At 52.6% G+C, this 27,775-nt stretch overlaps 2 protein-coding genes and 1 long non-coding RNA gene across 4 annotated transcripts in view; 1 reads left to right on the forward strand and 2 right to left on the reverse strand.

The window, feature by feature from the left end:
* Window positions 1-8,657, forward strand: part of zfyve1 (zinc finger, FYVE domain containing 1) — a 46,430-nt gene extending 37,773 nt beyond the window's left edge. The window contains exon 12 of the mRNA XM_065008586.1: window positions 6,498-8,657. Within this exon, the coding sequence (XP_064864658.1) occupies window positions 6,498-6,733 (236 nt within the window). The 3' untranslated portion in view covers window positions 6,734-8,657. The remainder of the gene's footprint in view (window positions 1-6,497) is intronic.
* A 53-nt stretch (window positions 8,658-8,710) lies between these two features.
* Window positions 8,711-9,294, reverse strand: LOC135564277 (uncharacterized). The gene is made up of 2 exons (XR_010460835.1): window positions 9,131-9,294; window positions 8,711-9,100 (listed from the first exon to the last, which is right to left on the reverse strand). It is a non-coding gene; the product is annotated as an uncharacterized LOC135564277 (long non-coding RNA).
* A 4,627-nt stretch (window positions 9,295-13,921) lies between these two features.
* Window positions 13,922-27,696, reverse strand: wdr21 (WD repeat domain 21). 2 transcript variants are annotated; one of them, XM_065008588.1, is made up of 14 exons: window positions 27,505-27,696; window positions 26,613-26,715; window positions 26,061-26,179; window positions 25,753-25,910; window positions 25,496-25,578; window positions 24,956-25,058; window positions 23,646-23,789; window positions 22,632-22,681; window positions 22,238-22,317; window positions 21,249-21,341; window positions 19,991-20,088; window positions 17,358-17,534; window positions 17,113-17,227; window positions 13,922-14,160 (listed from the first exon to the last, which is right to left on the reverse strand). In XM_065008588.1, the coding sequence occupies exons 2-14, from the start codon at window positions 26,702-26,704 to the stop codon at window positions 13,922-13,924; spliced, it is 1,551 nt and encodes a 516-aa protein (XP_064864660.1). In that variant the 5' UTR covers window positions 26,705-26,715; window positions 27,505-27,696. The 2 variants fall into 2 exon arrangements, with proteins under 2 accessions (XP_064864660.1, XP_064864659.1); XM_065008587.1 differs by lacking the exon at window positions 27,505-27,696 and adding an exon at window positions 26,997-27,032.
* Window positions 27,697-27,775: the final 79 nt, after the last annotated feature.

Raw genomic sequence — 27,775 nt, forward strand, 5'->3', positions numbered from 1 at the left:
GCCCTCTGGATGAGTACTGTAGCCCTCTGGATGAGTACTGTAGCCCTCTGGGTGAGTACTGTAGCCCTCTGGGTGAGTACTGTAGCCCTCTGGGTGAGTACTGTAGCCCTCTGGGTGAGTACTGTAGCCCTCTGGGTGAGTACTGTAGCCCTCTGGGTGAGTACTGTAGCCCTCTGGATGAGTACTGTAGCCCTCTGGGTGAGTACTGTAGCCCTCTGGGTGAGTACTGTAGCCCTCTGGGTGAGTACTGTAGCCCTCTGGGTGAGTACTGTAGCCCTCTGGGTGAGTACTGTAGCCCTCTGGGTGAGTACTGTAGCCCTCTGGATGAGTACTGTAGCCCTCTGGATGAGTACTGTAGCCCTCTGGATGAGTACTGTAGCCCTCTGGGTGAGTACTGTAGCCCTCTGGGTGAGTACTGTAGCCCTCTGGATGAGTACTGTAGCCCTCTGGGTGAGTACTGTAGCCCTCTGGGTGAGTACTGTAGCCCTCTGGGTGAGTACTGTAGCCCTCTGGGTGAGTACTGTAGCCCTCTGGATGAGTACTGTAGCCCTCTGGGTGAGTACTGTAGCCCTCTGGGTGAGTACTGTAGCCCTCTGGGTGAGTACTGTTGCCCTCTGGGTGAGTACTGTTGCCCTCTGGGTGAGTACTGTAGCCCTCTGGGTGAGTACTGTTGCCCTCTGGATGAGTACTGTAGCCCTCTGGGTGAGTACTGTAGCCCTCTGGGTGAGTACTGTAGCCCTCTGGGTGAGTACTGTAGTCCTCTGGGTGAGTACTGTTGCCCTCTGGATGAGTACTGTAGCCCTCTGGATGAGTACTGTAGCCCTCTGGGTGAGTACTGTAGCCCTCTGGGTGAGTACTGTAGCCCTCTGGGTGAGTACTGTTGCCCTCTGGATGAGTACTGTAGCCCTCTGGGTGAGTACTGTTGCCCTCTGGGTGAGTACTGTAGCCCTCTGGGTGAGTACTGTAGCCCTCTGGATGAGTACTGTAGCCCTCTGGATGAGTACTGTAGCCCTCTGGATGAGTACTGTAGCCCTCTGGGTGAGTACTGTAGCCCTCTGGGTGAGTACTGTAGCCCTCTGGGTGAGTACTGTAGCCCTCTGGGTGAGTACTGTAGCCCTCTGGATGAGTACTGTAGCCCTCTGGGTGAGTACTGTAGCCCTCTGGGTGAGTACTGTAGCCCTCTGGGTGAGTACTGTAGCCCTCTGGGTGAGTACTGTAGCCCTCTGGATGAGTACTGTAGCCCTCTGGGTGAGTACTGTAGCCCTCTGGGTGAGTACTGTAGCCCTCTGGGTGAGTACTGTTGCCCTCTGGGTGAGTACTGTTGCCCTCTGGGTGAGTACTGTAGCCCTCTGGGTGAGTACTGTTGCCCTCTGGATGAGTACTGTAGCCCTCTGGGTGAGTACTGTAGCCCTCTGGGTGAGTACTGTAGCCCTCTGGGTGAGTACTGTAGTCCTCTGGGTGAGTACTGTTGCCCTCTGGATGAGTACTGTAGCCCTCTGGATGAGTACTGTAGCCCTCTGGGTGAGTACTGTAGCCCTCTGGGTGAGTACTGTAGCTCTCTGGGTGAGTACTGTAGCCCTCTGGGTGAGTACTGTAGCCCTCTGGGTGAGTACTGTAGCCCTCTGGGTGAGTACTGTAGCCCTCTGGGTGAGTACTGTAGCCCTCTGGATGAGTACTGTAGCCCTCTGGGTGAGTACTGTAGCCCTCTGGGTGAGTACTGTAGCCCTCTGGGTGAGTACTGTAGCCCTCTGGATGAGTACTGTAGCCCTCTGGGTGAGTACTGTAGCCCTCTGGGTGAGTACTGTAGCCCTCTGGGTGAGTACTGTAGCCCTCTGGGTGAGTACTGTAGCCCTCTGGGTGAGTACTGTAGCCCTCTGGGTGAGTACTGTAGCCCTCTGGGTGAGTACTGTAGCCCTCTGGGTGAGTACTGTAGCCCTCTGGGTGAGTACTGTAGCCCTCTGGATGAGTACTGTAGCCCTCTGGGTGAGTACTGTAGCCCTCTGGGTGAGTACTGTAGCCCTCTGGATGAGTACTGTAGCCCTCTGGGTGAGTACTGTAGCCCTCTGGGTGAGTACTGTAGCCCTCTGGGTGAGTACTGTAGCCCTCTGGGTGAGTACTGTAGCCCTCTGGGTGAGTACTGTAGCCCTCTGGGTGAGTACTGTAGCCCTCTGGGTGAGTACTGTAGCCCTCTGGGTGAGTACTGTAGCCCTCTGGGTGAGTACTGTAGCCCTCTTGGTGAGTACTGTAGCCCTCTGGGTGAGTACTGTAGCTCTCTGGGTGAGTACTGTAGCCCTCTGGGTGAGTACTGTAGCCCTCTGGGTGAGTGCTGTAGTCTAGATTACTCTGTGGTCACCAATACATGCATCCCTCTGGGTGAGTACTGTAGTCTAGATTACTCTGTGGTCACCAATACATACATCCCTCTGGGTGAGTACTGTAGCCCTCTGGGTGAGTACTGTAGCCCTCTGGGTGAGTACTGTAGCTCTCTGGGTGAGTACTGTAGCTCTCTGGGTGAGTACTGTAGCTCTCTGGGTGAGTACTGTAGCCCTCTGGGTGAGTACTGTAGCTCTCTGGGTGAGTACTATAGTCTAGATTACTCTGTGGTCACCAATACATACATCCCTCTGGGTGAGTACTGTAGTCTCGATTACTCTGTGGTCACCAATACATACATCCCTCTGGGTGAGTACTGTAGCCCTCTGGGTGAGTACTGTAGTCCTCTGGGTGAGTACTGTAGCCCTCTGGGTGAGTGCTGTAGTCTAGATTACTCTGTGGTCACCAATACATGCATCCCTCTGGGTGAGTACTGTAGTCTAGATTACTCTGTGGTCACCAATACATACATCCCTCTGGGTGAGTACTGTAGCCCTCTGGGTGAGTACTGTAGCCCTCTAGGTGAGTACTGTAGCCCTCTGGGTGAGTACTGTAGTCCTCTGGGTGAGTACTGTAGCCCTCTGGGTGAGTACTGTAGTCTAGATTACTCTGTGGTCACCACTACATACGGTGCATTCGGAAAGTATTCAGACCCCTTAACATTTTGTTACGTTACAGCCTTAATCTAAAATGGATTACATTTGTTTTTCCCTCCCATCCTTCTACACACAATACCAAATGATGACAAAGTGAAAATTATATATTTTTTAAAATAAATAAATAAATATCACATTTACATAATTATTCAGACCCTTTACTCAGTACTTTGTTGAAGCACCTTTGACAGCGATCACAGCCTTGATTCTTCCTGGGTATGACGCTACAAGCTTGGCACACCTGTATTTGGGGAGTTTCTCCCATTCTTCTCTGCAGATCCTCTCATGCTCTGTCAGGTTGGATGGGGAGCGTCGCTGCACAGCTATTTTCAGGTCTCTCCAGAGATGTTCGATCGGGTTCAAGTCCGGGCTCTGACAGGACCACTCAAGGACATTCAGAGACTTGTTTCGAAGGCACTCCAGCATTACCTTGGCTGTGTGCTTAGGGTCGCTCTGGAGCAAGTTTTCATCAAGGATCTCTTTGTACTTGCTACTTTCATCTTTCCCTCGGTCCTGACTAGTCTCCCAGTCCCTGCCGCTGAAAAACAACTCCCCAGCGTGATGATGCCACCACCATGCTTCACCGTAGGGATGGTGCCAGGTTTCCTCCAGACGTGACGCTTGGGATTCAGTTCAATCTTGGTTTCATCAGACTAGAGAATCTTGTTTCTCAAGAGAGACTAGAGAGTCTTGTTTCTCAAGAGAGACTAGAGAATCTTGTTTCTCAAGAGAGACTAGAGAATCTTGTTTCTCAAGAGAGACTAGAGAATCTTGTTTCTCAAGAGAGACTAGAGAATCTTGTTTCTCAAGAGAGACTAGAGAATCTTGTTTCTCAAGAGAGACTAGAGAATCTTGTTTCTCAAGAGAGACTAGAGAATCTTGTTTCTCAAGAGAGACTAGAGAATCTTGTTTCTCAAGAGAGACTAGAGAATCTTGTTTCTCAAGAGAGACTAGAGAATCTTGTTTCTCAAGAGAGACTAGAGAATCTTGTTTCTCAAGAGAGACTAGAGAATATTGTTTCTCAAGAGAGACTAGAGAATCTTGTGTCTCAAGAGAGACTAGAGAATCTTGTTTCACTGAGAGACTTTAGATGCCTTTTGGCAAACTCCAAGCGGACAGTCATGTGCCTTTTACTGAGGAGTGGCTTCCGTCTGCCTACTCTACCATAAAGGCTGATTGGTGGGATCTGCAGGATTTGCAGAGAAGGTTCTCCCATCTCCACAGAGGAACTCTGGGGCACTGTCAGAGTGACCATCGGGTTCTTGGTCACCCCCCTGACCAAGGCCCTTCTCCCCCGATTTCTCGGTCCCCAAGGACACAGCAATAGGAAGAGTCTGGTGGTTCCAAACTTCTTCCATTTAAGAATGATGGAGGCCACTGTGTCCTTGGGGACCTTCAGTGCTGCAGAAATGTTTTGGTACCCTTCCCAAGATCTGTGCCTCGACACAATCCTGTCTTGGAGCTCTACGAACAATTCCATCCACCTTATGGCTTTGTTTTTGCTTTGACATGCACTGTCAACTGTGGGACCTTTATATAGACAGGTGTGATTTTCCAAATCATGTCCAATCAATTGAATTTACCACAGGTTGACTCCAATCAAGTTGTAGAAACATCTCAAAGATGATCAATGGAAACAGGATGCACCTGAGCTCAATTTAGAGTCAAATGTGGAAAAGGTGTTCTGGATACTGGTCTGTGCAGCAGGCCGTGGTCACGCGACTCCCTGTCTGTAGGAGCAGGCCGTGGTCACGCGGCTCCCTGTCTGTAGGAGCAGGCCGTGGTCACGCGGCTCCCTGTCTGTAGGAGCAGGCCGTGGTCACGCGGCTCCCTGTCTGTAGGAGCAGGCCGTGGTCACGCGGCGGCCCTGTCTGTAGGAGCAGGCCGTGGTCACGCGGCTCCCTGTCTGTAGGAGCAGGCCGTGGTCACGCGGCTCCCTGTCTGTAGGAGCAGGCCGTGGTCACGCGGCTCCCTGTCTGTAGGAGCAGGCCGTGGTCACGCGGCTCCCTGTCTGTAGGAGCAGGCCGTGGTCACGCGGCTCCCTGTCTGTAGGAGCAGGCCGTGGTCACGCGGCTCCCTGTCTGTAGGAGCAGGCCGTGGTCACGCGACTCCCTGTGCAGCAGGCCGTGGTCACGCGACTCCCTGTCTGTAGGAGCAGGCCGTGGTCACGCGGCTCCCTGTCTGTAGGAGCAGGCCGTGGTCACGCGGCTCCCTGTCTGTAGGAGCAGGCCGTGGTCACGCGACTCCCTGTCTGTAGGAGCAGGCCGTGGTCACGCGACTCCCTGTCTGTAGGAGCAGGCCGTGGTCACGCGACTCCCTGTCTGTAGGAGCAGGCCGTGGTCACGCGACTCCCTGTCTGTAGGAGCAGGCCGTGGTCACGCGACTCCCTGTCTGTAGGAGCAGGCCGTGGTCACGCGACTCCCTGTCTGTAGGAGCAGGCCGTGGTCACGCGACTCCCTGTCTGTAGGAGCAGGCCGTGGTCACGCCGACTCCCTGTCTGTAGGAGCAGGCCGTGGTCACGCGACTCCCTGTCTGTAGGAGCAGGCCGTGGTCACGCGACTCCCTGTCTGTAGGAGCAGGCCGTGGTCACGCGACTCCCTGTCTGTAGGAGCAGGCCGTGGTCACGCGACTCCCTGTCTGTAGGAGCAGGCCGTGGTCACGCGGCTCCCTGTGCAGCAGGCCGTGGTCACGCGGCTCCCTGTGCAGCAGGCCGTGGTCACGCGACTCCCTCCCTGTCTGTAGGAGCAGGCCGTGGTCACGCGACTCCCTGTGCAGCAGGCCGTGGTCACGCGACTCCCTGTCTGTAGGAGCAGGCCGTGGTCACGCGACTCCCTGTGCAGCAGGCCGTGGTCACGCGACTCCCTCCCTGTCTGTAGGAGCAGGCCGTGGTCACGCGACTCCCTGTGCAGCAGGCCGTGGTCACGCGACTCCCTGTCTGTAGGAGCAGGCCGTGGTCACGCGACTCCCTGTCTGTAGGAGCAGGGTGGTCACGTAATTAACTGTAAGGTCAATAAGAGAAGAAGGTTGAAAAGATTTAAAGGTGCAACATGCAGAAATCACTCCGCATTTTCCTGGGTGCTAAAATTCTAAATGGTTTGCCTGAGTTCAGTGTATGTGACAAAACAAGCAGTCATTGTACCATCTCAAAAATATATTTTCATTAACCCGAAAATATATTTTCAGCTGTTTTGAAGCTGGATTACAAAAGTAAACAGACGCCAAAAAAACCACTGAATTTAAGACCGGGAAGCATAGAAATAGAGCAGATATGCAGCTTGTTTTCAATGGGAATGACGGATCTATAACGCGTGCTTCTATGTGAATTTGGTCGGGTCGCCCCAAAAATGGACATATATTGTAGCTTTTAATAAGAGGGAAAACTGTGATGGGTCACTTTGACATAACCATGTCTTCCAAAACTAAAGTGTGTGTCTGGGTATAACTGTGTGTCCTCTCCTCTCCCTCTAGGTCTGATGAAGGATGCAGCTCGTCCAGCCTACTGGGTTCCAGACCAAGATATCCGATGCTGCTGTGAGTGTCAGAGAGACTTCTCCGCTCCGCGTCTCTCCATCCACCACTGCAGGGCCTGCGGCCAGGGCGTGTGTGACGACTGCTCCCCTGAACGCAGAGCGGTGCCCTCTAGGGGTTGGGACCACCCAGTGCGTGTCTGCAACACCTGCCACCAGAAACCTGGGGACCTCTAGTAGGAGAGAGGGAACATATTGGCACCCTATTCAAAAGTAGGGCACTATATATGGACTGGGACGCAACCAGAGAGACAGTTAAGGGTTGTGTTCATTAGGCTCGAAATGGAAGAAAATACTCCAAAACAGGGAGGGACTATCTGTACTTGTCCAATAAGAAAGCTGATTTTTGTTTTCCCCTGCTTCTAAACTTTTTTTTTTTGCTACTACGGTGTCCTAATGAACACGACCCAGGTTCCACCTAACGCTGTGGAACTCCCCCGTCTCTCTGTGGCCAGGGAGTTCTTGTTATTCATTGTGATGTCATCCGTCTTACCCGTCTCTCTGTGGCCAGGGAGTTCTTGTTATTCATTGTGATGTCATCCGTCCTAAAGCCTTGGGCGTCACTTTATCCGAGAGGGGAGAGTTACGCGTTCCTTGGCTTTAAAGAAGTTCATTCCACGTTTTAAGATGATTAGCCTGAATAACTACCAATCTGTATAATAATCTTGGACGCTGGGTGGTTGTATATGTGCTTTTAAAACGCCGCGGACAGACAATAATAGAATAGCATTAATTCCATATACACTACCAGTCAAAAGTTTGGACACACCTACTCATTCAAGGGTTTTTCTTTATTTTCTACATTGTAGAATAATAGTGAAGACATCAAAAACTATGAAATAACACATATAGAATCATGTAGTAACCAAAAACAAGGTGTTCAACAAATCAAGCATTCCAGGTGAAGCTGGTTGAGAGAATGCCAAGAGTGTGCAAAGCTGTCAAGGCAAAGGGTGGCTACTTTGAAGAATCTCAAATACATTTTGATTTGTTTAACACTTTTTTGACTGTAATAATATGAGAAGTTTACTATAGTGGGGGAAAAGTGATTTGTTTTGTATAACGGTATACAATACTATCTCAAGCCCCATTTATACCTGGTGCTAACATGGGTCCTGATCTTGACTACATTCTGATTTTGCCCACATTTCCAAAAATGTGTCTGTTATCCATCCATCCAATGTGTCTGTTATCCATCCATCCAATGTGTCTGTTATCCATCCATCCAATGTGTCTGTTATCCATCCAATGTGTCTGTTATCCATCCAATGTGTCTGTCTTGTGACCAAATTTCCTCGTCCCCTTCCTTTATCAAAAATTATTTCACAGCTATTCTTTCAAAAAATATTTATATATTGTAAAGACACATATTGGTGTAATCAGTCAATTGTGTCACCCGTCAATGATTTACATGGTGTCTCTGTCCAGATCTGTCTCCACTTGTAAGATATCCAGACAATGAGCGTCTGACTACCTCCAGAGGTGAGCAGGAGGATCGGATCACAATGAGTCTTTTACACCCGTCTAAATAATGTGGTCAAGATCAGGACACATGTTAGCACCAGGTATAAACGGGGCTACTGAGTGACAGACTGACTGTAGAATAGATTGCTGAGTTGGAACCATAGAATGATTAGAATGTGAACCATTCTAATTCTACGATAGGAGTTGCCTTCAAATAGTGAATGGCTCACGGTGTGTAGAATAGCTTGTATGAAAGGATATCAACACTCTTTGGGGCTGGACCCTGAAACATTCAGTTCATAGTATATAAACCATTACACCACCTGAGACTGTGGTAGCTAGCTGTGCTTAATAATATTAGCTGAAATTATCTAGCCTGGTCTCAGATCTGTTTGTGCTGTTTTGACGACTCTTATATGGACAATAGGAGTTGGCAAAACACATTTTAGGTCCCAGGCTAAAAAAGTATGGGGTAGGTGCAGAGTAACTGACTGGAATCACTGGAACAGGCCTCATCTCATATAGAACACTGCTTAAGATAGACTGAAGATCAGTACCATTTGTCTGTTTTAATGTACCATGTGTGCTTACGTAATAAACTTGACAACCTCAGGGTGTGGTTCTAGAACAAGCAGAACCTCGAAGTGTGTGTGTCATCATTTTTAAAAAAGCAGACTGGTTATGTGGAGGTCTGTTGACAATGCTATTTTTTTATAATTCCAAGCCATCCATTCAATCACCATGGATAAAATACATTGTTTTGAATCATATAAACTTTACATCAATCATTGAAATCTGTTTCGGATGAATAATTACCGTTATTATTATAAAGACAAAAAAAACAACTTCAATAATAGCAGTTGATGAATTGCAGTTTCTGTGGACATAATTCAGGGTTCACTGGTTGACAAATATAGTAGAGAGTCCTGGATCCATGTTCCAGCAGTCCACCTGCAGCGCTACGGTCAGACCCAACTCTCCACCTGCAGCTCTACGGTCAGACCCAACTCTCCACTTCGCAGCTCTACGGTCAGACCCAACTCTCCACCTGCAGCTCTACGGTCAGACCCAACTCTCCACCTGCAGCTCTACGGTCAGACCCAACTCCACCTGCAGCTCTACGGTCAGACCCAACTCCACCTGCAGCTCTACGGTCAGACCCAACTCTCCACCTGCAGCTCTACGGTCAGACCCAACTCTCCACCTGCAGCTCTACGGTCAGACCCAACTCTCCACCTGCAGCTCTACGGTCAGACCCAACTCTCCACCTGCAGCAGCTCCACCTGCACGGTCAGACCCAACGCTCTACGGTCAGACCCAACTCTCCACCTGAAGCTCTACGGTCAGACCCAACTCTCCACCTGCAGCTCTACGGTCAGACCCAACTCTCCACCTGCAGCTCTACGGTCAGACCCAACTCTCCACCTGCAGCGCTACGGTCAGACCCAACTCTCCACCTGCAGCTCTACAGTCAGACCCAACGCTCTATGGTCAGACCCAACTCTCCACCTGCAGCTCTACGGTCAGACCCAACTCTCCACCTGCAGCTCTACGGTCAGACCCAACTCTCCAACTGCAGCTCTACGGTCAGACCCAACTCTCCACCTGCAGCGCTACGGTCAGACCCAACTCTCCACCTGCAGCTCTACGGTCAGACCCAACTCTCCACCTGCAGCTCTACGGTCAGACCCAACTCTCCACCTGCAGCTCTACGGTCAGACCCAACTCTCCACCTGCAGCTCTACGGTCAGACCCAACTCTCCACCTGCAGCTCTACGGTCAGACCCAACTCTCCACCTGCAGCTCTACGGTCAGACCCAACTCTCCACCTGCAGCTCTACGGTCAGACCCAACTCTCCACCTGCAGCTCTACGGTCAGACCCAACTCTCCACCTGCAGCTCTACGGTCAGACCCAACTCTCTACTTCGCAGCTCTACGGTCAGACCCAACTCTCCACCTGCAGCTCCACCCTCAGACCCAACGCTCTACGGTCAGACCCAACTCTCTACTTCGCAGCTCTACGGTCAGACCCAACTCTCCACCTGCAGCTCTACGGTCAGATCCAACTCTCCACTTCGCAGCTCTACGGTCAGACCCAACTCTCCACCTGCAGCTCTACGGTCAGATCCAACTCTCCACTTCGCAGCTCTACGGTCAGACCCAACTCTCTACTTCGCAGCTCTACGGTCAGACCCAACTCTCCACCTGCAGCTCTACGGTCAGACCCAACTCTCCACCTGCAGCTCTACGGTCAGACCCAACTCTCCACCTGCAGCGCTACGGTCAGACCCAACTCTCCACTTCGCAGCTCTACGGTCAGACCCAACTCTCCAGCTCCGGTCAGACCCAACTCTCCACCTGCAGCTCTACGGTCAGACCCAACTCTCCACCTGCAGCTCTACGGTCAGACCCAACTCTCCACCTGCAGCTCTACGGTCAGACCCAACTCTCCACCTGCAGCTCTACGGTCAGACCCAACTCTCCACCTGCAGCTCTACGGTCAGACCCAACTCTCCACCTGCAGCTCTACGGTCAGACCCAACTCTCCACCTGCAGCTCTACGGTCAGACCCAACTCTCCACCTGCAGCTCTACGGTCAGACCCAACTCTCCACCTGCAGCTCTACGGTCAGACCCAACTCTCCACCTGCAGCTCTACGGTCAGACCCAACTCTCCACCTGCAGCTCTACGGTCAGACCCAACTCTCCACCTGCAGCTCTACGGTCAGACTCCACCTGCAGCTCTCCACGGTCAGACCCAACTCTCCACCTGCAGCTCTACGGTCAGATCCAACCGCAGCTCTACGGTCAGACCCAACTCTCTACTTCGCAGCTCTACGGTCAGACCCAACTCTCCACCTGCAGCTCTACGGTCAGACCCAACTCTCCACCTGCAGCTCTACGGTCAGACCCAACTCTCCACCTGCAGCTCTACGGTCAGACCCAACTCTCCACCTGCAGCTCTACGGTCAGACCCAACTCTCCACCTGCAGCTCTACGGTCAGACCCAACTCTCCACCTGCAGCTCTACGGTCAGACCCAACTCTCCACCTGCAGCTCTACGGTCAGACCCACAACTCTCCACTTCGCAGCTCTATGGTCAGACCCAACTCTCCACTTCGCAGCTCTACGGTCAGACCCAACTCTCCACCTGCAGCTCTACGGTCAGACCCAACTCTCCACCTGCAGCTCTACGGTCAGGTCCAACTCTCCACCTGCAGCGCTACGGTCAGACCCAACTCTCCACCTGCAGCTCTACGGTCAGACCCAACGCTCTACGGTCAGACCCAACTCTCCACCTGCAGCTCTACGGTCAGATCCAACTCTCCACTCCAGCTCTACGGTCAGACCCAACTCTCCACCTGCAGCTCTACGGTCAGACCCAACTCTCCACCTGCAGCTCTACGGTCAGACCCAACTCTCCACCTGCAGCTCTACGGTCAGACCCAACTCTCCACCTGCAGCTCTACGGTCAGACCCAACTCTCCACCTGCAGCTCTACGGTCAGACCCAACTCTCCACCTGCAGCTCTACGGTCAGACCCAACTCTCCACCTGCAGCTCTACGGTCAGACCCAACTCTCCACCTGCAGCTCTACGGTCAGACCCAACTCTCCACCTGCAGCTCTACGGTCAGACCCAACTCTCCACCTGCAGCTCTACGGTCAGACCCACAACTCTCCACTTCGCAGCTCTACGGTCAGACCCAACTCTCGCAGCCTACGGTCAGACCCAACTCTCCACCTGCAGCTCTACGGTCAGACCCAACTCTCCACCTGCAGCTCTACGGTCAGACCCAACTCTCCACCTGCAGCGCTACGGTCAGACCCAACTCTCCACCTGCAGCTCTACGGTCAGATCCAACTCTCCACTTCGCAGCTCTACGGTCAGACCCAACTCTCTACTTCGCAGCTCTACGGTCAGACCCAACTCTCCACCTGCAGCTCTATGGTCAGACCCAACTCTCCACCTGCAGCTCTACGGTCAGACCCAACGCTCTACGGTCAGACCCAACTCTCCACCTGCAGCTCTACGGTCAGACCCAACTCTCCACCTGCAGCTCTACGGTCAGACCCAACTCTCCACCTGCAGCTCTACGGTCAGACCCAACTCTCCACCTGCAGCGCTACGGTCAGACCCAACTCTCCACCTGCAGCTCTACGGTCAGACCCAACTCTCCACCTGCAGCTCTACGGTCAGACCCAACTCTCCACCTGCAGCTCTACGGTCAGACCCAACTCTCCACCTGCAGCTCTACGGTCAGACCCAACGCTCTACGGTCAGACCCAACTCTCCACCTGCAGCTCTACGGTCAGATCCAACTCTCCACTTCGCAGCTCTACGGTCAGACCCAACTCTCTACTTCGCAGCTCTACGGTCAGACCCAACTCTCCACCTGCAGCTCTACGGTCAGACCCAACTCTCCACCTGCAGCTCTACGGTCAGACCCAACTCTCCACCTGCAGCTCTACGGTCAGACCCAACTCTCCACCTGCAGCTCTACGGTCAGACCCAACTCTCCACCTGCAGCTCTACGGTCAGACCCAACTCTCCACCTGCAGCTCTACGGTCAGACCCACAACTCTCCACTTCGCAGCTCTACGGTCAGACCCAACTCTCCACTTCGCAGCTCTACGGTCAGACCCAACTCTCCACCTGCAGCTCTACGGTCAGACCCAACTCTCCACCTGCAGCTCTACGGTCAGGTCCAACTCTCCACCTGCAGCGCTACGGTCAGACCCAACTCTCCACCTGCAGCTCTACGGTCAGATCCAACTCTCCACTTCGCAGCTCTACGGTCAGACCCAACTCTCTACTTCGCAGCTCTACGGTCAGACCCAACTCTCCACCTGCAGCTCTACGGTCAGACCCAACTCTCCACCTGCAGCTCTACGGTCAGACCCAACTCTGCACTTGAAGTCTTCTTCATTCCAGTTACTTTGCAAAGAAAGGTTCAGTCAAGCCCTCCCCTCGCAGGCTGCCTCAGTCAAGCCCTCCCCTAGCAGGCTGCCTCGGTCGAGCCCTCCCCTAGCAGGCTGCCTCAGTCAAGCCCTCCTCGGTCGAGCCCTCCCCTAGCAGGCTGCCTCGGCCGAGCCCTCCCCTAGCAGGCTGCCTCGGCCGAGCCCTCCCCTAGCAGGCTGCCTCGGCCGAGCCCTCCCCTAGCAGGCTGCCTCGGCCGAGCCCTCCCCTAGCAGGCTGCCTCGGCCGAGCCCTCCCCTAGCAGGCTGCCTCGGCCGAGCCCTCCCCTAGCAGGCTGCCTCGGCCGAGCCCTCCCTAGCAGGCTGCCTCGGCCGAGCCCTCCCCAGCAGGCTGCCTCGGCCGAGCCCTCCCCTAGCAGGCTGCCTCGGCCGAGCCCTCCCCTAGCAGGCTGCCTCGGCCGAGCCCTCCCTAGCAGGCTGCCTCGGCCGAGCCCTCCCCTAGCAGGCTGCCTCGGCCGAGCCCTCCCCTAGCAGGCTGCCTCGGCCGAGCCCTCCCCTAGCAGGCTGCCTCGGCCGAGCCCTCCCTAGCAGGCTGCCTCGGCCGAGCCCTCCCCTAGCAGGCTGCCTCGGCCGAGCCCTCCCCTAGCAGGCTGCCTCGGCCGAGCCCTCCCCTAGCAGGCTGCCTCGGCCGAGCCCTCCCCTAGCAGGCTGCCTCGGCCGAGCCCTCCCTAGCAGGCTGCCTCGGCCGAGCCTCCCCTAGCAGGCTGCCTCGGTCGAGCCCTCCCCTAGCAGGCTGCCTCGGTCGAGCCCTCCCCAGCAGGCTGCCTCGGTCGAGCCCTCCCTAGCAGGCTGCCTCGGTCGAGCCCTCCCTAGCAGGCTGCCTCGGTCGAGCCCTCCCCTAGCAGGCTGCCTCGGTCGAGCCCTCCCCTAGCAGGCTGCCTCAGTCAAGCCCTCCCCTAGCAGGCTGCCTCAGCCAAGCCCCCCTAACAGGCAGCCTCAGTCACTACCCCTCCTCCCTCCTGGTAGTCACTGTTATAAGGGAAGTAGTACAGATCGTGCCTGACAGCCATGAGGAGACCAGGCAGGCCTCTGTTGCCTCCTAGCTGAGAAGAGAAGACCACGCTGGGGATCATGTCCTTTCCAGCAGGGTGGGGAGATGGGATGGTCCTCAGGAGCTGGCCGTCCCCCAGAGACCACAGACGGGTGTAGCAGTCCTGACCCACTGGAGAAGACAAATGGGAAAGGGCAAGATACTTGTCATTCTTTTCTCATTTCATTTGACATGTACATTTCAGTAATTAATTTCAGTAATTTCAGTAATTAATTTCAGTAATTAATTTCAGTAATTTCAGTAATTAATTTCAGTAATTAATTTCAGTAATTTCAGTAATTAATTTCAGTAATTAATTTCAGTAATTTCAGTAATTAATTTCAGTAATTTCAGTAATTAATTTCAGTAATTTCAGTAATTAATTTCAGTAATTAATTTCAGTAATTTCAGTAATTTCAGTAATTAATTTCAGTAATTAATTTCAGTAAGGTACTTTTCTTAAATGTTTATTCGGATCCTCGTTAGCTTTTGCAAAAGCATCAGCTACTCTTCCTGGGGTCCACACATATAAATATATCAAAAAGACAAGTAGCAAAACACTGATAGACACTGAAGGACAGTCGCACACATTTAAGATACAACAACAAAATGAGGTGTGTCTGCTGCTGTTCCATGAGATGTTGTTTAAAGGTCATTTTGCTGTTGTTTGCTTGAGTAATTGGAGATGGGAGTTCCATGCGATAATGGCTCTTTACAATACTGTTCTATTTGGTATTCTATGGGGTTCTATTTGGTATTCTATGGGGTTCTATTTGGTATTCTATGGGGTTCTATTTGGTATTCTATGGGGTTCTATTTGGCATTCTATGGGGTTCTATTTGGCATTCTATGTGGTTCTATTTGGCATTCTATGTGGTTCTATTTGGCATTCTATGTGGTTCTATTTGGTATTCTATGAGGTTCTATTTGTGCTGTGAATTCCTTTTGGACTTGGAGACCCCTGGTGGCATGTCTTGTTGGGTATGTATGGGTGGTCTGAGCTGACACCCATACAGGCTATCTGGAATTTATCATCACAGTAATATTTCTTATAAAAACTCTTGAGAGAAGCAGTTAGTCAAATCAAATGTACTTATAAAGTCCTTCTTACATCAGCTGATGTCACAAAGTGCTGTACAGAAACCCAGCCTAAAACCCCAAACAGCAAGCAATGCAGGTGTAGAAGCACCTTTCATCAACACTCAACCAGGAAAGACTGGATGCATGTTGTTGATGCCGGGAAAATGATGGTGTTGCAGTTGTGGGTGAACAGGAGGGGACTGAGCACGCAACCATGGGGAGCTCCAGTGTTGAGGATCAGCGTGGCAGATGTGTTGCTACCTACCCTCGCCACCTGGGGGCGGCCTGTCAGGAAGTCCAGGATCCAGTTGCAGAGGGAGGTGTTTAGTCCCAGGATCCTTAGCTTAGTGATGAGCTTTGAGGGTATTATGGTGTTGAACGCTGAGCTGTAGTCAATGAACAGCATTCTCACATAGGTGTTCCTTTTGTCCAGTTGGGAAAGGGAGTGCAATAGAGATTGCATCTTCTGTGGATCTGTTAAGGCGGTATGCAAATTGGGTTGCCTTTGTGTTCTTGGGCACAGGGACAATGGTGGTCTGCTTGAAGCATGTTGGTATTACAGACTCAATCAGGGACATGTTGAAAATGTCAGTGACGACACTTGCCAGTTGTTCAGCACATGACCGGAGCACACGTCCTGGTAATCCATCTGGCCCTGCGGCCTTGTGAATGTTGACCTGTTTAAAGGTCTTACGCCGGCTACGGAGAGCGTGATCACAAAGTCGTCTGGAACTGCTGATACTCTCATGCATGCCTCAGTGTTGCTTGCCTCGAAGCGAGCATAGAAGTGATTTAGCTCGTCTGGTAGGCTCGTGTCACTGGGCAGCTCTCAGCTGTGCTTCTCTTTTGTAGTCTAATAGTTTGCAAGCCCTGCCACATCCAACGAGTGTCGGAGCCAGTGTAGTATGATTAAATCTTATCCCTGTATTGACACTTTGCCTGTTTGATGGTTCATCCGAGGGCATATCAGGATTTCTTATAAGCTTCCGGGTTAGAGTCCCGCACCCTGAAAGCGGCAGCTCTACCCTTTAGCTCAGTGCGAATGTTGCCTGTAATCCATGGCTTCTGGTTGGGGTATGTACGTACAGTCACTGTAGGGACAACGTCCTCAATGCACTTATTGATAAAGCCAGTGACTGATGTGGTGTACTACTCAATGCCATCTGAAGAATCCTGGAACATATTCAACTCTGTTCTAGTAAAACAGTCCTGTAGTTTAGCATCTGCTTCACCTGACCACTTTTTTATAGACCGAGTCACTGGTGCTTCCTGCTTTAATTTTTGCTTGTAAGCAGGAATCAGGAGGATAGAATTATGGTCAGATTTGCCAAATGGAGGGCGAGGGAGAGCTTTGTACGTGTCTCTGTGTGTGGAGTACAGGTGGTCTAGAATTGTTTTCCCTCTGGTTGCACATTTAACATGTTGATAGAGATTTGGTAGAACTGATTTAAGTTTCCCTGCATTAAAGTCTCCAGGACACTAGGAGCGCCGCCTCTGGGTGAGTGGTTTCCTGTTTTCTTATTTCCTTATACAGCTGACTGAGTGCGGTCTTAGTGCCAGCATTTGGCTGTGGAGGTAAATAAACAGCCACGAAAAGTATAGCTGAAAACTCTCTAGGCAAGTAGTGTGGCCTGCAGTTTACCAGCAGTAAGGCCCTGTAATCTACCAGCAGTAAGGCCCTGTAACCTACCAGCAGTAAGGCCCTGTAACCTACCAGCAGTAAGGCCCTGTAACCTACCAGCCATCAGCAGTAAGGCCCTGTAACCTACCAGCAGTAAGGCCCTGTAACCTACCAGCCATCAGCAGTAAGGCCCTGTAACCTACCAGCAGTAAGGCCCTGTAACCTACCAGCCATCAGCAGTAAGGCTCTGTAACCTACCAGCAGTAAGGCCCTGTAACCTACCAGCAGTAAGGCCCTGTAACCTACCAGCAGTAAGGCCCTGTAACCTACCAGCCATCAGCAGTAAGGCCCTGTAACCTACCAGCAGTAAGGCCCTAACCTACCAGCCATCAGCAGTCCCTCAGCTTCGTTGACGTGGAGGGGTAAGTAGGCGTGTTGGTTATGATGACCCTCGTACTTCCGCACTGGTTTTGTTACTCGTACATCCCACAGCTTGATCTGCAGTGACACATATCAACACACAGGTAAAACAGAGTTGGAGAAGGCGAGTTTTACCACGTGTGTGTGTGTGTGTGTGTGTGTGTGTGTGTGTGTGTGTGGCCTGTCCCAGTGTATCTGTCTGTCCCACCTCTCCAATCATGTCCGCGGCCAGTAGGTAGTTCTCATCCTGTAGTATTCGTACGGAGGTGATAGCAGAGTCCTGGGAGAACCTGCAGGCCTTCCAGCTGTGGTCCCGTCTGCCTCTCTGACGCAGGTCGATACTGAAGATCTCTCCTGACCGGCAGCCATTAAACAGGACCGGAGCCTGGATGTAGGGAGAGGGGAAAGAGGGAGGGAGAGGGGAAAGAGGGAGGGAGAGAGGAAAGAGGGAGGGAGAGGGAAAGAGGGAGGGAGAGGGGAATGAGAGAGGGAGAGGGGAAAGAGAGAGAGGGGAAAGAGGGAAGAGGGGAAAGGGAGGGAGAGGGGAAAGAGGGAGGGAGAGGGGAAAGAGGGAGGGAGAGGGGAAAGAGGGAGGGAGAGGGGAATGAGGGAGGGAGAGGGGAATGAGGGAGGGAGAGGGAATGAGAGAGGGGAAAGAGGGGAATGAGAGAGGGGAAAGAGGGGAATGAGGGAGGGGAGGGGAATGAGAGAGGGAGAGGGGAATGAGGGAGGGGGGGAATGAGGGAGGGGAATGAGGAGGGTGGGGGGAAGAGGGTGACAGAGGGGAATGAGGGAGAAGAGGTGAATGAGGGAGAGAGGGGAATGAGGGAGACAGAGGTGAATGAGGGAGACAGGGAATGCGGGAGAGAGGGGAAAGAGGGAGAGAGAGAGAGGGGAATGAGGAATGAGAGAGGGACAGGGGAATGAGGGAGAGAGAGGGGAATGAGAGAGGGAGAGGGGAATGAGGGAGGGAGAGGGGAATGAGGGAGGGAGAGGGAATGAGGGAGGGGAGAGGGGAATGAGGGAGGAGAGGGGAATGAGGGAGAGAGAGGGGAATGAGGAGAGAGGGGAATGAGGGAGAGAGAGGGAATGAGGGAGAGAGAGGGAATGAGGGAGAGAGAGGGGAATGAGGGGAGAGGGGAATGAGAGAGGGAGAAGGAATGAGGGAGGGAGAGGGGAATGAGGGAGAGAGGGGAAAGAGGGAGGGAGAGAGGGGAAAGAGGGAGGGAGAGGGGAAAGAGGGGAATGAGGGAGGGGAGGGGAATGAGGGAGGGGAGGGGAATGAGAGAGGGAGAGGAGAATGAGGGAGGGAGAGGGAATGAGGGAGGGAGAGGGGAATGAGGGAGGAGAGGGGAATGAGGGAGGGAGAGGGGAAAGAGGGAGGGAGAGGGGAATGAGGGAGGGGAAAGAGGGGAATGAGGGAGGGGAGGGGAATGAGAGAGGGAGAGGGGAATGAGAGAGGGAGAGGGGAATGAGGGAGGGTGGGGGAATGAGGGAGGGGAATGAGGGAGGGTGGGGGGAATGAGGGTGAGAGAGGGGAATGAGGGAGACAGAGGTGAATGAGGGAGAGGGGGAATGAGGGAGACAGAGGTGAATGAGGGAGACAGGGGAATGCGGGAGAGAGGGGAAAGAGGGAGAGAGAGAGAGGGGAATGAGGGAGGGAGAGAGAGGGGAATGAGGAATGAGAGAGGGACAGGGGAATGAGGGAGAGAGAGGGGAATGAGGGAGGGAGAGGGGAATGAGGGAGGGAGAGGGGAATGAGGGAGAGAGAGGGGAATGAGAGAGAGAGGGGAATGAGAGAGAGAGGGGAATGAGAGAGGGAGGGGAATGAGGGAGAGAGAGGGGAATGAGGGAGAGAGAGGGGAATGAGGGAGAGAGAGGGGAATGAGAGAGGGAGAGGGGAATGAGGGAGGGAGAGGGAATGAGGGAGAGAGGGGAAAGAGGGAGGGAGAGAGAGGGGAATGAGGGAGGGCGGGGGGGGGAGAGGAGAGGGAATGAGGGAGGAGAGGGGAATGAGGGAGGGAGAGAGAGGGGAATGAGGGAGGGAGAGAGAGGGGAATGAGGGAGGGGAGAGAGGGGAATGAGGGAGGGAGAGAGAGGGGAATGAGGGAGGGGGAGAGAGGGGAATGAGGGAGGGGAGAGAGGGGAATGGGGAGGGGTATGAGGGAGGGGAGGGGTATGAGGGAGGGGAGGGGTATGAGGGAGGGGAGGGGTATGAGGGAGTGGGAGGGGTATGAGGGAGTGGGAGGGGTATGAGGGAGTGGGAGGGGAATGAGGGAGTGGGAGGGGAATGAGGGAGGGGGTTTAAGGGAGGGAATGAGGGAGGGCGAGGGGAATGAGGGAGGGCGAGGGGATTAAGGGAGGGGAAAGGGAGGGAAAAGGGAGGGGGAGGGGAATGAGGGAGGGAATGAGGGAGGGGAATAAGGGAGGGTGAGGGGAATGAGACAGGGAGGGGATTAAGGGAGGGAAATGAGGGAGGGGAGGGGAATAAGGGAGGGCGAGGGGAATGAGGGAGGGAAATGAGGGAGGGCGAGGGGAATAAGGGGAATGAGGAAGGGGGAGGGGAATAAGGGACGAGGATGAGGGAGGGCGAGGGGAATGAGGGAGGGCGAGGGGAATGAGGAAGGGGAGGGGAATGAGGGAGGGCGAGGGGAATGAGGGAGGGGGAAAGGGCTGTTAAAAACTCTGAAGGTCAATAATAAAGAAGTTTGAGAAGCGCCCCTCCATCTGTTCATCACACACACACACACACACACTTCAGAAACATCAGCTTCTCACCAGTGTTGGTTACACTTTTTGTGACAATGAGTCTAAGTGAATGCCTTGGCACCACTAACTCACCCTGAGGGCAAACTGCTGTGCCAGCACATCACTGCCGATGCCATAGGTCTGTCTCCTGCCTGTCACTGCGTCCGTCACTATCACCCTGCGAGACAGACCTGGCAACAGACGAACACAAAGACCACAGGAGACAGCCGGGGAGACGGCCACAGGAGACAGAAGGGGGAACGACCACAGGAGACAGACGGGGGGAACGACCACAGGAGACAGACGGGGGGAACGACCACAGGAGACAGACGGGGGGAACGACCACAGGAGACAGACGGGGAAACGACCACAGGAGACAGACGGGGAAACGACCACAGGAGACAGACGGGGAAACGACCACGGGAGACAGGCGGGGGGAATGGCCACGGGAGACAGACGGGGAAACGACCACGGGAGACAGACGGGGAAACGACCACGGGAGACAGACGGGGAAACGACAGGAGACACGGGGAGACAGACAGACGGGGAAACGACCACGGGAGACAGACGGGGAAACGACCACAGGAGACAGACGGGGAAATGACCACAGGAGACAGACGGGGAAACGACCACAGGAGACAGACGGGGAAACGACCACAGGAGACAGACGGGGAAACGACCACAGGAGACAGACGGGGAGACAGACGGGGAGACAGACGGGGAAACGTCCACAGGAGACAGACGGGGAGACAGACGGGGAAACGACCACGGGAAACAGACGGGGAGACGACCACACAGACGGGAAACGACCACAGGAGACAGACGGGGAAACGACCACAGGAGACAGACGGGGAAACGACCACAGGAGACAGACGGGGAGACGACCACACAGACGGGAAACGGCCACAGGAGACAGACGGGGGAAACGGCCACAGGAGACAGACGGGGGGAACGGCCACAGGAGACAGACGGGGGGAACGGCCACAGGAGACAGACGGGGGGAACGGCCACAGGAGACAGACGGGGAAACGGTCACTAAAATGGTGCTTTTCAAAATGGCCACCAGGCCAGTGTTAAGAGAAAAGACAGGCTGGCTACCAGAATCTAACCTGCAACCAGTGTGTGTGTGTGTGTATATATATATATATATATGTGTATAAAAGGAAGAGTAAGAAGAACAGAGTGTTATTGTCATTTAATGATCTGTTATTATTAATAAACAGACAAGTCTCAGTGAGAGGTTTCATGTCGGGAACATTGTATAAAATGCTGTTGCTTGCTCCTGTCTCACTAACATTGTAGTGTAAAATGCTAATCAATTGGTAAAGATGATGGGAGGCATCCAACTCACCCGTGCTAAATGTTTTGTCAGCCTGAGGGTTGAGACACCAGGCACAGGACCAGGCTGTAGAGATCTTAAAACTACACAGCATCCCCGGCTGGTCTGGAGGAGGAGGAGAGAGGAGGACGAGAGAAGAGGACGAGAAGAGAGGAGGAGAGAGGAGGAGGAGGAGAGAGGAGGACGAGAGAAGAGGAGAGAAGAGGACGAGAAGAGAGGAGGAGAGAGGAGGAGGAGGAGAGAGGAGGGCGAGGACGAGGGCGAGGACGAGAGAGGAGGGCGAGGACGAGAGAGGAGGGCGAGGACGAGAGAGGAGGGTGAAGACGAGAGAGGAGGAGCAGGAGAGGAGGAGGAGAGAGAGGAGGTTGAGAGAGAGGAGGTTGAGAGAGGAGGAGGAGCGAGAGGAGGTTGAGAGAGGAGCGAGAGGAGGTTGAGAGAGGAGGAGAGGAGGACGAGAGAGGAGGAGGACGAGAGAGGAGGAGGACGAGAGAGGAGGGCGAGGACGAGAGAGGAGGAGGACGAGAGAGGAGGGCGAGGACGAGAGAGGAGGAGGACGAGAGAGGAGGAGGACGAGAGAGGAGGGTGAGGACGAGGACGAGAGAGGAGGAGGAGGAGAGAGGAGGGTGAGGACGAGAGGAGGGTGAGGACGAGAGGAGGGTGAGGACGAGAGAGGAGGAGAGAGGAGGGTGAGGATGAGAGAGGAGGAGGACGAGAGAGGAGGAGGACGAGAGAGGAGGGTGAGGACGAGGGGACGAGAGAGGAGGAGGAGGAGAGAGGAGGGTGAGGACGAGAGGAGGGTGAGGACGAGAGGAGGGTGAGGACGAGAGAGGAGGAGTGAGGATGAGAATGAGAGAGGAGGAGGATGAGAGAGGAGGAGGACGAGAGAGGAGAGAAATAACGAATGCGCTCAGCATGAAATATATGAACATTATAGTATTACATTACAGTAAAATGTCATGAAAAGTATAGTATGTTCTGAAAGAAGCACATGGAAAAGTTACCTGGGTTGGAGTTGCTGAAGAGCGAGGCTGGTAGTAAACTGACACAGCCAGGAGTCTCTGCCATGCCCACCAGACACAGGCTGAACACTGGAGTCAAGAAAACACCAACCCAACTCTCTTAAGTACAGCTACTGACAACGGTCTGAATGTGAACATGCCTGAGGGGACCTTTGACCCCCGTCGAGACAAACTAGGGTCATGAACTCTAACGTAGCAGGCCTAAAATAAACACCAGAGTGGAGTTCCCACATTCGGCTTTCAGCTGAGAAGGAAGGTTGATTTAGCCGTATCCTGGTAACACCGGAAGCATCCGGGTTGTTGGCAACTCCGCTAAGGAAGCAGGGTCATTAACCACATTGAGTTAGCATCACAGTCTGCTGTGTAAGACGGATACAGGACGTGTGAGTCAGAGTGGGTGACGGAGGCCCAGCAGATAGAGTTCACCTGAAACACAGACAACATGTTTATAACACAGGTACTGAACAGGTGGAACAGACGACACAGGTACTGAACAGGTGTAACAGACGACACAGGTACTGAACAGGTGGAACAGACGACACAGGTACTGAACAGGTGGAACAGACAACACAGGTACTGAACAGGTGGAACAGACAACACAGGTACTGAACAGGTGTAACAGACGACACAGGTGGAACAGACGACACAGGTACTGAACAGACGACACAGGTACTGAACAGGTGGAACAGACGACACAGGTACTGAACAGGTGGAACAGACGACACAGGTACTGAACAGGTGGAACAGACGACACAGGTACTGAACAGGTGGAACAGACGACACAGGTACTGAACAGGTGGAACAGACGACACAGGTACTGAACAGGTGGAACAGACGACACAGGTACTGAACAGGTGGAACAGACAACACAGGTACTGAACAGGTGGAACAGACAACACAGGTACTGAACAGGTGTAACAGACGACACAGGTACTGAACAGGTGGAACAGACGACACAGGTACTGAACAGACGACACAGGTACTGAACAGGTGGAACAGACGACACAGGTACTGAACAGGTGGAACAGACGACACAGGTACTGAACAGGTGGAACAGACGACACAGGTACTGAACAGGTGGAACAGACGACACAGGTACTGAACAGGTGGAACAGACAACACAGGTACTGAACAGGTGGAACAGACGACACAGGTACTGAACAGGCGGAACAGACAACACAGGTACTGAACAGGTAGAAAACAGGGAACATAGGTTAGCGTATAGGTGTTCAAGTTGCCTGGGTAGATATTCCTACCATCCAGCATGCTTCTAATGCCCAACTCCAAAACTAGCCTTCATTCCCAGTCTCTCCCCCCAGGTCCTAACCCCCCCCTCCATCCCACCTTTCTGTTGGTAGAGGTTATCCTCAGCCCTCTCTCTCCTTCTCACCTTTCTATTTGTAAAGTAGAGGTTGTCACACATCTTGACAGACAGGGAGCCCCTGCTGCAGCCTCTGAAGTTCATGATGCCGTACTTACAGCCTCCGTGAGACACGTCGTTAACCGTGAACACTCGCTCACATGCAGAGTCACCCTGAGAGAAGAGGGGGGGGGAGAGAGAAGAGGAGAGGGGAGGGGAGGAGGGAGAGAGGGGAGGGGAGGAGAGGGGAAGGGGGAGAGAGAGAAGAGGGGGAGGGAGAGAGAGAGAGAGAAGAGGGAGGGGAGGAAGTGTGGGGAAGAGAGAGGGGAGGAGGGAGAGAGGGGAGGGGAGGAGAGAGAGAAGAGGGGGAGGGAGAGAGAGAGAGAGAGAAGAGGAGAGGGGAGGAAGTGTGGGGAAGAGAGAGGGGAGGAGGGAGAGAGAGAGGGGGGGGAGGAGGGAGAGGAGAGGAGAGGGGAGGAGGGGAGAGAGAAGGGGGGGAGAGAAGAGGAGAGGGGAGGAAGGAGAGAGAGAGAAGAGGAGGGGGGGATGGGGAGGAAGAAGTGTGGGGAGGAGAGAGGGGAGGAGGGAGAGAGAGAGAAGAGGGGGAGAGAAGAGAGAGAGGGGAGGAAGGAGAGAGAGAGAAGAGGGGGAGAGGAGAGAGAGAGAAGAGGAGAGGGGGGGATGGGGAGGAAGAAGTGTGGGGAGGAGGGAGAGAGAGAGAATAGGGGATAGAGGAGGAAATGGGGAGTAAGAAGTGTGGGGAGGAGGAAATGGGGAGGAAGAAGTGTGGGGAGGAGGGAGAGAGAGAGAGAAGAGGGGGAGAGGAGGAAATGGGGAGTAAGAAGTGTGGGGAGGAGGAAATGGGGAGGAAGAAGTGTGGGGAGGAGGGAGAGAAGAGGGGGAGAGGAGGAAATGGGGAGGAAGAAGTGTGGGGAGGAGGGAGAGAGAGAGAGAAGAGGGGGAGGAGGAAATGGGGAGGAAGAAGTGTGGGGAGGAGGGAGAGAGAGAGAAGAGGGGGAGAGGAGGAAATGGGGAGGAAGAAGTGTGGGGAGGAGGAAATGGGGAGGAGGAAGTGTGGGGAGGAGGGGAGAGAGAGAGAGAAGAGGGAGAGGAGGAAATGGGGAGGAAGAAGTGTGGGGAAGAGAGAGAGGGGAGGAGGGAGAGAGAGAGAAGAGGGGGAGGGGGGAAGAGGACGAAAGGGGAGGAAGAAGTGAGGGGAGGAGAGAGGAAGAGGAGTAAGAGAGAAAAGAAGAGGGTAATCAGGAGGAAGTTTACACCAGTCTACCATTGCCAACGTTCTTCTTAAAAGTCAAAAGAAAGCGTGTGTGTGTGTAACTCACCACTATGAGTCTAAAGTGGTCTGTGTTGGGACTGCTGCTTTCAGAGCTCTGGACCTCCAGTCTGTGACGTCTCATCCCACTCACCTTCACCTCATGGATCAGCCTGGGCAACACACAATCATAAGGGACACGATACACACACAATCATAAGGGACACGATACACACACAATCATAAGGGACACCATACACACACAATCATAAGGGACACGATACACACACAATCATAAGGGACACAATACACACACAATCATAAGGGACACGATACACACACAATCATAAGGGACACAATCATAAGGGACACAATAAGGGACACAATACACACACAATCATAAGGGACACAATACACACACAATCATAAGGGACACAATACACACACAATCATAAGGGACACAATACACACACAATCATAAGGGACACAATACACACACAATCATAAGGGACACAATACACACACAATCATAAGGGACACAATACACACACAATCATAAGGGACACGATAACGTACGTACGTGTGTGTGTGTGTACTTTTGATACCGTACCTACTGTAAGAGTTCCCAGGCAGCAGACCCAGGTGTCTTTTCTGCAGCAACAGAGCTGAGTTCAGGCCTGCTCTTGGTGTTTTCTGGAGGGAGAAACAAAACACACTAGAAAAGCCCTTCAGAGCTGCTGCTGTCGTTTTCAATGAGGGAAGGAGAGACGTCACCTATCGGCTATAAGATACAAAACATTTTTTTAATTCGATAGGGTACCAAATGCCCCTGATCCACCATCAAAAGTTCCCCGTCTGTGGTAGTACCTTCCTGGGCCTCTCGTCCTCAGTGATCATCCTGGCCCTGTGTTTCTCCTGCTCTCTCTCCTGCAGCAGCCCTCTGGTCAGAGGGTTACAGTTGTTGTGGCCCGGCAGCAGACGGAAGTAACGGTTCTTCTCAGCGTCAAAGTAGAACCCCGGCAGCTCTGGAGATGGAAGGACAAAGGTACACGTGGACGATAAAGACACGGAGTCTGTATTGTCCTTGTACGTGCAGTGACACACTTTGGACCGCACTGATTTTATAAGTAGTCATTCTACAGCCATGTAGAAAGGTGTGTCTGAGTGTAACTGACCTGGAGCAGTGGAGGAGGAGGAGGAGGAGGAGGAGGAGGAGGAGGCTGCACTATCAGAAATAGACCTATTCTCTGGGGTCCTGTCTCTGTAGGAGGGGCCTGCTTCACTGCTGCCATACCTGGGGACCAGAGAGGAGAGGCAAGTCAGTTAACAACAAATTATTATTTACAATGACGGCCTACCCCGGCCTAACCCTAACGGCGCTGAGACAATTGTGCGACTCCCAATCACGGCCGGTTGTGAAACAGCTCTGGAATCGAACCAGGGTCTGTAGTGATGCCTCTAGCACTGAGATGCAGTGGCTTAGACCGCTGCACCACTCTGGAGCCCAATGCCACCATTACACCGGTAAAACAACACACGGGCAGGATTATAACAGAGTTTAGGAATACGTGTAATTCCGATCATATAACATACACTGAATTGAGATTAATGGCCCAAGAACGCCCCGGGCATTTGATAGATCAAGTCAACGAGCTGTAAATAAGGTAGTTTACACATAATTTGGGCCAACCAACCTGTGGTCGTGAGAGACATTGTCACCATCCTACCTTTGTTCCTGTGTCCTGTCCTTTTGCCAGTCAGAGCGGTAACCGAGTCGCCTACGGTCCCTGCCCCTGTCACGCCAATTCCCTTTCTTCATCCCTGCTATTGCTATGGACACAAATACCGGACAGTAAACATCAACACGAAGTCTGTCACTCGCTTCTGTGTTGTGTACTTGGTAGCTAGCTAGCAAGTTAGCTAATTCGGCTAGCCATTTCGCTTGCTAACAAAAACACTTTAAATACAGACACGTGGTACGTAGACAATTTGAATGATGAATCATTACTATATTTAAAATGAAATGGGGTTATTCGTGTAGTAATTAGAGGATACGATGTTGATCAAATATATTATTGAACATCGGCGCTTTGACACAAAGTTCATTTTACCTGCTACAACGTTGCTCCCACGTGACCAAGTTAACACCCGCCCCTAAACCCTCATTGGCTTATCGCTTACAATAGTGGCCCTCTTTGCGGCTTCACTATTGGCTGCTTGCGCTATCAATCACTATCGTTTCCTCTAACAAAATGTAACTTTAATCATCATTCTCATGAATGAAACATTTGTAACATTGTATCAGAGATGACTATCGTCTGTAGTGGTAAAGAAGTTGTGATTGGTTTAGGTTATGGATAGAGCATTGCTTTGTAATGAATTTCTTGTGTAAACAAACCTTCATGTTTGATTAATGCTTCTTATAATATCAATCAAACCAAAATCTGCCCTATGTTATTGTATTTTACTGCACTACTGCATATGATTATATCATTGTTCTAATACCATTCTATTTGTTTTGCTAAATGCCACTGAAGGAAGAAGAGTATCTTAAATGTTGAGAAAATAAAAGATGGTCGGTTTGCGACAGGCACAAAGGAACACAGTAGGACAACTGACCATGTTTTTATTTTCCTTGCTAGGAAATGCAGCCACTCCTTGAAATATCTCTTTCATACGCCGGTCGATATATACCCACACTATGCAATGGATTTATACTGACTAGTGACCGGTGATGATTTGTATATGTGTGCAACATCACAGATTAATATAAAGTTGTACTCTAGCTAATGTATCAAGCGTCGTCGTCTTTATGAAACGCTTTTGACAGTTTTCTCATAAACCACGCCTGATCTCTGGATACTATTATTGTATTGGTTAAGGAGCGGGG

Source organism: Oncorhynchus nerka, linkage group LG24 (assembly GCF_034236695.1).
Source record: "Oncorhynchus nerka isolate Pitt River linkage group LG24, Oner_Uvic_2.0, whole genome shotgun sequence".
NCBI lineage: Eukaryota > Metazoa > Chordata > Actinopteri > Salmoniformes > Salmonidae > Oncorhynchus > Oncorhynchus nerka.

Coding starts and splice junctions, on each gene's coding strand:
- wdr21 (XM_065008588.1), bottom strand. CDS start 26,704: ATGAAGAAAGGGAATTGGCGTGACAGGGGCAGGGACCGTAGGCGACTC. Junction 25,911..26,060: donor CTCCTCCTCCACTGCTCCAG/GTCAGTTACACT, acceptor TTCCATCTCCAG/AGCTGCCGGGGTTCTACTTT. Junction 22,318..22,631: donor CACTCTGACTCACACGTCCT/GTATCCGTCTTA, acceptor TCCAGTGTTCAG/CCTGTGTCTGGTGGGCATGG.